We start from the raw sequence: 12822 nt of genomic DNA, 5'->3' as shown, positions 1-12822 counted from the left end.
AATCTTTGACTTGAAAGGACACCTATTCTTTAAAGCTCATGCTCCCCTTGCCTTGTTTTTGCTTATGCCTTCAGTTTGGAGGGTACATTTTTCTTTGTGATTTGCAGAAGTCATTACCCAATGCTTCAAAGTCCATCAGCCAGGTTACCTTGATAATTTCTTTTATGAATAGTAATAACAACAATGTCAATAAATAAAGCTAAATCATGCCCAGAGGAAAACAAAGTAGTCACTTGTGAGTTGTGGTTGCAAAGATTGGTAGTAAGAAGGTAGCAAGGACATAATATGAGTAGGCAGCATTATTCCCCATGTCTCATTTTGAAACCAGATTAATCAGGCCACCACCCAAGGACTTTATTCATAACTGTAATGTCAGGCAACAGGTTCTTGTTGTGGAGTAAAAGGGGAACACAAGAACTAATAGCTCAGGGCTACAACCACCAAGCAGCTCAGGACAGAAAATTTTAGTGCTTTATCCCTAAATCAGCTCAAGGGCAGACACCAAACTAGATCAGGATCCCTTTGCGCCAAACAGAAAGATCTAGATTGTCCTCCACTTTGGCTTTAATGCTTTGTGCAGTTATACAAGATGCCTGTTGAGAGCAGGGTCACTGCAGTGGAAATCTCTGTGGTACAAACATTTCACCTCGTGCTCGCTCCTCGACATCTATGAGGAAGTCCCGGCTGTTATGCCTGGTGATTAGCTCTGCCCTCATTCCTTCCCTGCCGCTATCTCACAGATTGGAAGAATTCATTCTCAATGATTCCCAGTATCACTGTGACTGAACACATTGGACTTACATAATCTTGCTTAAAAAATCAGCATTTCATTTGCATCATGTCACCAGATTCCAACTGCATCAAGCAAGGGTGGATACTTAGGGAAGTCATACCTAAAGATGAAGAGAAAAAACAGAAAGAAAAGGAGACAGAAGGTGATTTTCCCAGACTTTGCTGTGCTGTGAGGCACCTCAGAGATCTAGTTCAGAAAGTCTTCTGAAGTGAGAAAGGAACTGTCAGCTTTCCAGTGAGCCACACCACCACCCTAACTTTCATTCAGAGAACCTGCCACCCACACCTCTGCTAGCCTGGGGCTTGCACACACAGCAGAGATCCAGGCTGAGGCCTCTGCTTTTGCTTTGCACTGTGACCCGTACTGGGAAAAGGTTGAGTGGGTCTCTGAGCAACCTGGTCTAATGAAAGGTGATCCTGCCCATAGCAGGGGTTTGGAAGTGGATGATCTTTAAGATCCCTTCCAACCCAAACTATTCTATGATTCTATAATTCAAAACACCATTGCCACGTGAAAAATATTTCCAGCAAAAAGCCAGAAATTCTCCCCATAAGCACAGGGTGTGAGTTGGGAAATTCTTTCAACTCGTATGTGGCATAATCTACTCCCGCAAAAGTGGATTTAAGCTTTGGTCTTGTCTCTCTTAGAGGGTATAAGGGGTTTATCTTCTCATTGCTGTTGGTTGAGCAGTCTGAGACAAGTATCTCTAGGCTGCTCAAGCTATCTGTGCACTGCAGAGGAGAAGGCTGAGCTGTCAGCATTTCCAGACAAGAATTTCTCCTGGAGCCAAAAGTGGAGTGACCCTGAAGAGCTGCAATTGGTAAAACACTGTTTTAAGACCATGAAAGGTTAGAAAAGGTTTTGGGTTTGAATTTGGGTTTTTTTATTTGTTTGCTTTCTAACATTTCTTTGCATCATTTTTCTATTTGGAGTTCCTCTTTCTTGTGAAACCCTATCTCTAAAGCCTATCTAAGGCAGTATTTCATCTCCAGCAGACATGGGAAGGTTGCAGTAACCATGGTCATGATTTAGGGATACACTTAACTTCAGGCTTGAACTCCTCTGTGGTGGATGTGGCAGTCATCCAGGGTTAGTTCTTTTTTTTCTCTTTAACCAGCATTTCTCCCACATAAGCTTTATACTGAACCTTGACCTGAGGAAACAGGCAAACTGGCTACTTGGAGTTAAATATGTAGCACTTAAAAGAAGAAGCTCCTTTAACTGACCAAGGAGGGACATTCTGCAATACCAGAGGTACATGTCAACAACATATCAGAGCTTCAGGACACTGAATAGTAACTGGCACCCCAAACCCTTGGAAAATCTGCCCAAGAAGGTCTCTCGGGTCCCTAAGGTAGGGATGACTCCCCACAGAGCAAGAGATCTGCCACAGAGACCAACACAAAGGTGACACTATTCCTGTCCTCTTCCAGGTGGGATGTGAAAGGGGACAAAGTAACTTAGCGGGGTCCCACAGCTGGGCTGAACCAGGGCTGTGAACTCTTTGTGGTCTCTTTGGATAGGGTCAAAAGAGGACTGTAAATAGTTGTTCTGAAATATTTATAGGCCTAAGGGCTCAGTATGGGGCTGGTTTCTGCAGAGCAGTTTGTTGTTCAGGGGTCTAAGGGAAGGAATAGGGTTGCTGGGAAGTTTTCAAAGCTCTTAAATAAGAAAGGATAAAAGAGCTGAATTTATAATTCAAAGATGTATTTTGAAGAGCTGGGTACAATATTCTTTTCCCAGTCTGAAGCAGAAGATTTCAAGGCTGAGAAAGGGCTCCCTCTGGAGAAATCCTAAAAACTTCTTCTGAAAGCTGGAGTGGATCCCGCTCCAGCTGCTGTCCTGCCCATGGCACTCCACTGTGAGACAGGCTACAACCCTGGGAAGATACATCCTCCCTGGAGTCAGTCTCTTTACTTTGCCAGGGCAACAAAATCAAGGAATGAAGCCACTTGAGAGCTGGCTTTGGTCTCCTCGCAATTAACTCTGTTTGTATTTACTGAATAGCTCCTTTGTTTATTTTCTATGGTGAAGCAAAAGCTTTCCAGGGAATTCTAAACTCCTGGTTCTCAGAAACCATCAACACAAAACCCATGGCAGACAGCAGCTGTACCCAGCTGTGGTGGGAGAGAGTTCATAAGGCTGGGGTAAAGCCCTGCTTAGCAGGATCACAAGTCTCAGCTGGGCTCCGTGGTTTCTAGAAGCTGTAAGCAGGACAGCTACAAAGCTTTCTGGTGTTATTTGGGTAATTCTCAGCAGGCTCAGAACTCTGATCTGAATCACCCATGTAGGGAAAGCATTGAGGGTTTGTGGCCCCAGGTTGCTTCGAGGTGAGAAGCAAAACACTTAGAAATACGAGAGTTGTCCCTTGACTTACCTTCCTCATACAGAGATGTAGGAGGAGTTCGTGAAACCACTCTGTGATGAGAATTCTCATTTTAATGGCTCAGATTTTAACAGTAGAAGGTTCTGCCTGTGCTTGAGGCTGTAGAAGAAGGAACCCATGAGGCAATGCTGGTGACGTTCCTCCACGATTATCTGGGCTATAGACCTTGTCTACAAACCCCATTCCCTGCAGCACCTCAGCAGGCTGGCCCAGAAGGCACCACTGGTGCCAGCCTGTTCCCAGCTCTGAAGGTAAGGCACTGGCCAGATCAGAGCTTTTCTCTTCTAACTCACCACATTTTTACAGGGAATCTATATCTCCTCTGGAAAACACTCAGGAGCTGCAGGCTGAGAAAGCTTGAAAACCATTGCACTAGCCTACTGAAGCAGAAATTCTTATTTTCTTCCCCATATTTACATTTGCTTTGCTTCAGGTTTGCACAACTCCCATTTCAAAAGCTTTGGCACTAGCCAGGGCTGTTTTCTCCCTAAACCTTCTAATCACTGCTTTTTTAAAATTATTATTATTTTTTACACACTTTTCCCTCATTTCCCTGGGGGTCAGACCCCTATGAGCTGTACCCGATGGCACTGCTGCAGCACCTCATCTGTGCATGGTGTGGGTCCTGAGCCCAGACTCCAGCAGTTACTGATAAGCAGGGACCGGTCTATGTTGTGGGCAACTGCTGCCATCTCCTGGTCTTACTGGGGCTAATTTCGCTCCCAAAACACCTGAGGCAGGATCAGTAAGGTCAGGTGTAATCATTTAGTTTTAAATATAAACACATGTGCATGCATAGATGCGTATGTATGTTTATATACACACGTGTTTTTATAGCTGAAACAAGTGCTGAGCAATACATTTAAATATAACTTTTAGGTTTTTTTCAAACTACTTTATGGGTTAGTTCAGTAATAACTATGTACACTTAGAATGTTAAAAATTATATATAACCCCTAACTGTTTGCATTATCATGGTGCAAGGTGGCTGAAAGTTCTGCAGTTAATTCTCCTTGCCCACTGAGAACAGAAAAAAAAAAATCTGTGGGAACTTCTTTGGCTACCTCTTTCTGTTTTATACTTGTCTGCTTGCAGGAACCTGCTGTGAGAAATAGGAGGATCTGAGATATAGGCGCAGTGGTAAAATGATTTGCCTTTTTACCATAATCGAACTCAAATCATATTCCCAGTACGAAGTCACTTCACAATTCAGAAGCATCACTGAGACCTGTAGCCGGATTTAGTGGCTGCTGGGAATGCCGTCAATTCCAGCCTTCTTCCTCCAGCAGGTAACCCTCTGTGACAGCTTGGATGAACCTGCATATCCAGGGAATCTGGGTCATTTATTAGTAACTCTGAGAATCTGTGCCAGTAACTCCACATAGTGAGAAACATGAGCTGGTTGGGGTAGAAACATCAATATGGAAAAGTAAGAACACAGGTTTGAAAAGGTTTTCTTATCATCCAGTTCATCCCTATGTGATCTCAGGCAGCTGTGTCACATAATCCTGCTTTTAAATTCCCTGTTCCCGACTTTAAAATTAGTCAGGGGTTTTTATGCACTGTTTTTATCAGCAACCCTCTCTGAACATTCAAATATGGGATTTTCCTGCTTGCTGAGACTTCAGTCCTATGTAGAATGTCAACTAGCCTGGAGAAAGGACAACTCGAAAGCACCTCCAAGGCTTTCAGTGCAAATCTCTGACCTTTATCTAAAAACTCAGGTTGTAGAAAATGCTTTTTGATGGTGTTTGCTGATGCACATTTTCCTACAGGCAGAACACACATAAGGGGCTTACAGAATGTTGTCTCCATAGCTCTGTACTCTGCAGTCAGACGTGAGCACTGCAAAATTCACAGTTGGCAGCTCCCACCTAGAACAGTCCTTACCAGTCCCCCCAGACTGCTGCTGCCTTTGGTTCACCCAGTGGGACCCCAGTTCAGATGGATCCTGTGGGATCCATCTGAACCTGAGCTGAGGAAAAATGGTGATTTAGTCTCCTGATGATGGAGGTACCTCCATGGTTCCTTTATTACATTTCCAATCTCTCTGGCTCTTTATCTCTCACTTGAATATTGCCTTTAGCATGTTGCATGGGCAATGTACGTGAAGAGAGAACTAATCACTGATTGACCTGACAACATTTCAGCACTTAGATTTCTTAACAACAAGCCAGATTTAACTCAGAATCAAAACTCTGCTGATCTTCAACGGGTCTTGGAGAAGAGACGTCACTGCATTTTATGGAATACATAAGGAAATTAATACTAAAACCCATAGTCTGGCTGCCAGCCTCCACTGCTTATGCCATGAGCTCTTTTCCCACACAGCTGATGTTGTCTCTATCATTGCTCTGAAAGCATGGGCTGGATAGTTAGATTTATACAAAGATCTGCAAATAAAAAGCAAGAGCTCACATCCTTAGAAACACATCCAATAAAGGAGTATGCTGTGGTCAAATGGTGTGCCAAGCCTCAAGAAGCAGTGGGGGTTTTTTTGGATGTATTCTTGTTACAAAGCAGAGTTTAGCTTTTTGGTCTTGCACGGCCTTTAAAGATATTTCATGCTTCCTCCTACCAGAAAACTTTTCAGGGTAAAGATTTTCTCATGTATTGTGTTTGGAAGTCCACGGTGTGAAAGGACTGTGATAGAAGGGAGACTTAACTGAGGTGGGATTGTTTGAGAGAGGAAGGATGTACAAGTAGCAAACATCAGAGGAAGCCCCCACATTGCCAGGATACAAAGTCACTCATGACAGCCCTTGTAAAAATCCTCAAAGTGCACATTAAACACCAACACTACAAGAGCCATTCTTTTTCTTCCAGCTTTTTAATGTGACAGAGAGAACAAAAACAAAGTCCATTGGAACAGCTGCAATTTCCAGTGACAACCAGACACAGATCAAATAAAAAAAATAAAAGAAGGTTTTAAATGAAGAAAAGGAACCAAGGGACTGGAATTGGCTATTTCACACACAGAGCTGACAGAACATCTAAATGAAACTTTGCATTAAAGTACGACACCGGGTGTTATTTACAATGGGACTTGCAGTGTGTGTACATTTATACAGCACTAGCATCACATACAGCAAAGAAATTTATTTCATTTTGTTTCCTTCACGGTTCCCACGCGTGATTTTTCCTAAAAGCAGCATTTGCTAATACAAGGGTGAGAAACGGGGAGAAACTTAATGGAAAATAAAATGTATAGGGCTCAAATCTACATAACCTAAAAATATCCTCTTGGGTTTTGTGTGCCCTTTGGAAAGTCAAAGGACTTTAAGCAGTAAATATAAACGGACCCAAGGCCTCCTTAAGAGCATCAGAGTATACTCTGCTGTTGGAGGTCTCAAAGCAGTACCTGGAGGAGACCAACCTGCACATCTGCAGAAAGCTCAGCTCCATGCAGCCTCACTTTGTGTCCCTTTGTGAATCCAACCTTGGGGCTGGACCACTCCCAGGCTTGGGGAACATCCCTCAGTGCCCCTCTTCAATATCACTGAAGGACATCAGGATGTCTGAGCACTTCCCAGTGTGCAGAACACCTGGTTCTGGGTATGGGTTCTCCAAGAATGATCCTCTTAGTCCAAAAGATCCATACACCACTGTTTATAAATAATGTAGCATTTCAAGGAATTTCAAAGAATGATGTTCATATGGGCAAGAAGGGGATCACCCCACCCAGCAGAAGCAGCAGCCACCATCACTAGGACATAGCACAGCCAAAGGCAGTAACAGGAGCTGTCCTGCACAACTGAAGTAAATGAATGAATATACGGCAACCTGTTAAATCAACAGGAGTATAAGGAGGCAGAACTCATTATAATACCACTGGTCTTTTATAATAGTATCAACAGTGCTTGGTGTCCCTCTAAATGTCTGTGTCTGCATGCTCAGAAACTCAGCAAAGGACTCCTCCTGTGACCCCTGTTACATGGCTGTACAGCTGAAGACACTGAGTCACAGCAGGTCCATTTGGGTTCCCTAGACTCACCTTTCCTATGCCACAATGTCCCTGGATAAGTGGCTGTACTGGTGTGCCACGCATCCATGAGGAGGTCCAGCTGTCCTCTAGAACAGAGATCTTTGGGATTTAAGGCAAGTCCTCTGTCTTGGTCCTCTGTGTCCCTGTTGCAGTAAAGTTCATGAATCTGTGGAAATAGCGCTCTGCAGAGATCACCAGGGGACCCGTGGTCAGCAGTTTTCTCTGTGGATGGTCCAGTGTATCCAAGACAGAGACTGTTCACTGTGGCAAACGTGGGCAGGGGAACCAATAGAAGAGGCATGCTGGCCCTTGCACAGCAGGTGTAATGCTGATTTTACAGAAGAAATAAAGCTGAGCCATCAGAGGAGGTGCCTGATGAGAAATCTCCCCCTGAACAGGGCTCTGGGACTCTGGGACTCAGGCTCAGCCTATCAGGTAGCCCATGGCTTGAAACTGAGCCCAAATCAAACCAGAGCCAATGTTGAGGGGTCTGTACCCACCAACCATTTTGCTCTGGAAAGCAGCAGTGTGAGGCCTACATTGATTTACACCAGGACAAGGACAATAAACACATTGGGAGTATTGACTACGCCTGTTCGCACTGAAGTTGGATGGGAGGTGTCAGCCCGGGTGTCACAAAGGCAAATGACTGAGCTGGAGCTGTTGCCCTGGATTTCTCTGTTCCTGAAGAAGCAGGGCTATCCAGGGTATCTTCAGCTCAGCACAGTGCCTGAGCATGGTGATATGTGTTGCCTCTGCCTTTCAGCTGAGAATAATGGGACCCAGAGTGACAAGTTCAGCCACAGACCCCTGACTTGTAGGTGTCTCAGAGAGGTGATACGAGTTCTTTTCATTTCTTCCTTCTATGCTCAGTGTTGTCTTTTCCCAGGCTCTCCTGTACCAGCTGCAGTGTGTGTTTGCTCTCTCCTACTATTAGGCACAAACTCCCTGGTCAAGCCAGGGATAGGAGCCTTGTGCCAACACACGTGCAACATCCCTTAGCCTCAAGTGACTGACCCATGGATTTTAGGGATGCTAAGTTTCTATAGTCACATGGGTAGCCCGGGTAACATTGATAACAAGATCCTATTGCTATTTACTTTGTCCCAGCTAGTCTGTGAAGTGAGGTTTAGCAGCCCGAAAGCCATTCTGTAAAGAGGAAAGGTTTCTAAGATTGGATATATTTCCTAATACTATCTTGCCATTTATATCTCCTCAAGACCTCAATTTCTTCCTTCTCTGAAAATTAATAGAGAAGTTTTGCAAAATAAATTATGTCATTAAGGTCACTGCACAATGGCAACGGAGAACAAAAATAGATTTTCTGTGAGCATTGGGTAATAAGTAACTGAGAGTGCTATGTAAAATTAAACAAATAGGTTCTCGCTCCACAGAGCAGCACAAACGAACAGTCCAGCAAATGTAACAAAATTTCCCCCTCCTGTCCCCCAGTTCTAATATGGTAATTGGCAAGCACAGCCGAACAAAATGGATGAAACCTAAAAGTCATGGTGATCTTTTGTGTTAAAATACATATTTAGCTGCTTCTTATCATGCAAAAGGACCAGATAGTCTTAGAGAAAAAAAACATGTTCTGGGCTGGGATTCTGAACAGAAGCTGTGAACTGCTGCCAAAGGACATTATTACATTCACTCCTACCTTAGAGAAGGAACCTTGCTGTTTTGAAGACAAATAAAAAAAAAAAAGGCCCTAAGCTACCCATAAAATGAAGAAATTACGCATAATAAGTTCTGTTATTACAGCAGCTTGTGATTTTATCAATTTCATAAACCTCAGAATAAATGTCAAAAATCCCAAACAGCCCATTGTAGCCTCGCTACTCCAGAAGTGTTTAGCCCTGATTGACACAATGATGAAAGTGATGCTCATTAGAGGCTTTTGCCTCATCAGCAAGGATTTGCTGCTTGTGATCTAACCCTGCTGTGTGTCCTTCGGCTGCCCTCTGCAGCAGCACCTCACTGACTCCCACAGCTGCAGCGTGGGCTGGGCTGGTGCCAGCGTGAGTGCAAGTGACTGTCCCTGTGCAGCCAAAGGCAGAGGTGTGAGACATCAGTCCTAGGCAGGATTTCAGCCTAGCCTTCCTTGGTTTTCTTAAAAAATCCCAAAGAAACAAACAAGGGGGAAAAAAGCAACAAAGAGGATCCAAAGGAAGGTAAATAGGAAGATCATGAACAAAAGTACAAAAGAACTTTTTATGTCACAAAATATCCTGGTGGGACAAATTCCCTGCGCTATGTGATGGTTTCTTATCAATTCTGGTCTATTGCTGAGCTTGTTGAAAGGATCTAATTAGTGTTATCTCCTCTATTGTGAGCATTAGTGTGTTTTTGAACAGGAAGCATTTTATTCTGACTTCCCAAGAGAACATACTCTAAAATACACAACTCACTTTGCTCCTAGGTGCCACAGGACTTGTATGATAAAAAGGGCACACAAATTTCAAGAATGTTCTTCACAGGATATCAAACTAAACTGTGCCACTAAATGGAGAATTTAATGTTCTGTACAATGAAAGCTTGCTGTGTGCATTCCCTGTGTAACAAGTTAAATGGCTTTAAGTAACTGTGCTTACAGTGTTTCAATGAGACCCAAGTATATTAGAAAGTCAAGCATCATATTCTTTAAATAATATGGCTAAAATGCTGGTAAATTCACAGTTACCATACTCTAGGTATTAGGCAAAAATCCCTTATTTACACTGGATAATATGTACACATTTGGTTTGTGGAATGCTCCAACAGCATATCAATTTCTCCTCTGTGAAAGTTGTAGGAAAAAAACTACAACTAATTAATCATTATAGAAATATATATTCCCAGCCATCAATACATTGAAATATTTGGTGTCTGGATATAAAGAATGAAGTGGCACTAAGTTGGTCATGACTCTAGATAATCTTGAATTATTGGGATTAGTTTTTAGTGTCTCTCTTAAAATCCTCTTAAGGGCGCAGAAATCAAAAATTCTAAATTTTAATAGCTGACCACTTCAATGTGTATATGTATGTTTGCAAGTATGTGTAAATACATATATATATATATATATAAAATTATGTAGATATTTCTCTCTCAGACCAAGAAGGTGCCTAGTGATTCTCTGTGCCCAAGTGAAGACAGTAAAGGGCTTTGAAACTCTGAGTCTTCTGAGAGAGCCAAGCACCCATCCTTGAATCCTCTGGAAATCAGGACTCTCACACTATTCCAGGCGGTTGGGGTGGTAACCCCAAAATCAAGACAGTGGGTCACTGGCCACATTTGTAGCTCTTGCCCCTATTGCTGGAGCTCACCTACAGCAGTTTGTTACCTGCCTCCCCTCGGATGCCCTTCGTGTCTGAGCACAGCTGATATGGATTGCCAAGGAGTGCTGGGCAGGGCGGGCAGTATCTCACAGGCTCGGCAAAGGCAGGAGGGGGTGAGGATCTGCTCTCCTGTCGGACACGCTGGCGCCCACGCAGGCGCACACATGCACAGAGCCGCTGCTACGTCTGGTGTCCTTACAGTGGGATGGGGAGGGACAGGGTGGGCTCCCAGCGTAGGCAAGGTTGAACCCAAGCTCTGCAAGGGGTGTGTGGGAGCTGCATGCACCAGTCGTGGCTGTGAAAAGGTCAGAAACTACGGGGTTTTGTTTATATCCCTTCGGGCTCTTCAATCCCTCTGCCACCTCGCTTTGAGGTATTGACAGAACAGTATAGAAATGAACATTTTGGGTTTTCCAAACGTGGCTCTTTTTTGTTCTTCTTCTATGTCTGCCCCCCCTGAACCCTTGAGCCTCTGTTGCTCACATCAGGACCTGTTCTCGAGTCTCTGGCAGGCGCAAAGCGAGCAGGCCACCTCCAACCAGAGCGGAGGAGGCCAGAAGGATGGGAACCACCTTGGTTATCCCTACGAAGGAGGAAAAGATGGAGTTCCCCAGGATGGCACCAAACTTGCAAAGCCCGTTGAGGATGCCAAAGGCCGTTGCCCTGTGGGGAGGAAATGCAGAAAGCAATGGTGAGGAGAGAGGCTCTGGCATAACTACAGAAGGTCTGGATGGGTAATTTTGTGAATGCTCTTATGTTGGAAATAAAACCTAGCAGAATAAATAGATAAATAGATGCTGTTGTTTTGCACATCTATGTGAATGAGAAGAATGTCTGTGTGCTCTTTTTTTTCCTTTCCATCTCAGATCCTTCCTAGCCCTAGAGTGGCCCACTATGTCAGCCTTTGCCTTCCCTAAAGGCAGCAGGACACAGCCTTGGTCTAGAACTTGTCAAAACTCTTCCAAGGGCTGCCTGGAGTAGGTAGTCACCACAGAAGCAACCACAGCTCTCCTCCAAATCCTGTTTCACCCAGCAGCTAAAAGCACACTACTTTCAATGCACAGTCCTTCTCCTTCCCTTCTGGCTTCCCCAACAGCCTGAAAAGGGCAAAAAGGCACTTATAATGATGTTGTAAGGAAAGCTTTCATCTGCAGCACACTCTTCTGAAGTTTCCTGTGTTGCCCCATGTCCCAAATCTTTCTGTGCCCATGGTTGTCTCTGGGTTGTGGAGAGAAGGGCTGCCAGTGATGAGCCATGACTAGAGTCTGGGGGATGCAGTCTGAAAGGTCAGACCTGCATATACATCCATGGAAATGACAGAGGACTTTTTTCATTTGGTGTCCCTTCATGGGGTTTGGAACTAGATGATTTTAAGATCCCTTCCAACCCAAACCATTCTGTGATTCCATGACCCTATGATTTATCTGGCCATAATTTCCACAGGCCCACATGATCCCTGTGTACAACCCACCATGCATGCAGAATTATGTTTGCAGATGTCTGTGCTGATTCCATATAGCTCCAGGACTACACAGTCCTGAAGGACTGGTGAAAATAAAATAAACAAAATAGAATAAAATAAAACAACCACTTCCCCCATCTACGTGTCTCTAGAGTGGCTTTTTGCATCAGAAACCAAGAGGACAAAATCAGAATGTGGAGACTCAAAGGGGAAATATTCTGAACACCTTTTGTCTGTAGGGTAGAGCTCCACGGTGATGACATCCAGGGCATTCCAGGCAGCGATGCTGGCCCCACAGAAGAGGCACTGCCAGCCAATCATCGCTGACTCACTGTTGCCAAAAAAGAGGAAGAAGCAGCACACTGCTGAGATCAACATTGAGCCACCTACAGGGGGGAAAACAAGAGAAAAATGTTGGCACCAGCATCCCCTGTCCACAATTGAGCAAACACATTTGCTGATAAAGATGGCTTTCAAGCAATGGCATTTCATCCCAATAGGAATTAAATCTGTAAGAATCCAAAAATACCTTGATCCTTCCTATCTCTCATTCTCTGATGCTGGAAACCAGCTTGAAACTGTTCTCAATGATCTTGCTGATAGTCCTGCTCTACAAAGACTCTGAAGACAGGCTTTTCCAGGCAGGTTTCCAGCATCTCAGACTTCCAAAGGGACCCAGGAAGAGCAGAGGCAAGTAAACATGAAAGTCAATGAGGAGGAAGCATCATTGTGAAGGCTTTTCAACTTGAGTTTCAAGTGATAAGCTAGTGCATTTCATATCATATTGAAGTCACTTGATGCATTTCTAGTCCCAATTAGGATAATTTACAGTCACTTGTATGAAGCACTTGAGGTCTCTTTTAATTATAAGAACAT

At 44.0% G+C, this 12822-nt stretch overlaps 1 protein-coding gene across 2 annotated transcripts in view; it reads right to left on the bottom strand.

The window, feature by feature from the left end:
- Window positions 1-5990: 5990 nt before the first annotated feature.
- SV2B (synaptic vesicle glycoprotein 2B) overlaps window positions 5991-12822 on the bottom strand; it is a 65014-nt gene continuing 58182 nt past the window's right edge. For both annotated transcript variants that reach the window (XM_064669051.1, XM_064669053.1), the window contains exons 12-13: window positions 12173-12332; window positions 5991-11147 (exon numbers count right to left, since the gene is read on the bottom strand). In XM_064669051.1, the coding sequence (XP_064525121.1) occupies window positions 10964-11147; window positions 12173-12332 (344 nt within the window). In that variant the 3' untranslated portion in view covers window positions 5991-10963. The remainder of the gene's footprint in view (window positions 11148-12172; window positions 12333-12822) is intronic.

The sequence above is a fragment of the Pseudopipra pipra genome, chromosome 12 (assembly GCF_036250125.1).
Source record: "Pseudopipra pipra isolate bDixPip1 chromosome 12, bDixPip1.hap1, whole genome shotgun sequence".
NCBI lineage: Eukaryota > Metazoa > Chordata > Aves > Passeriformes > Pipridae > Pseudopipra > Pseudopipra pipra.
Note: the sequence above shows the minus strand (reverse complement) of the source record. Positions and strands in the feature narration are given on the sequence as shown.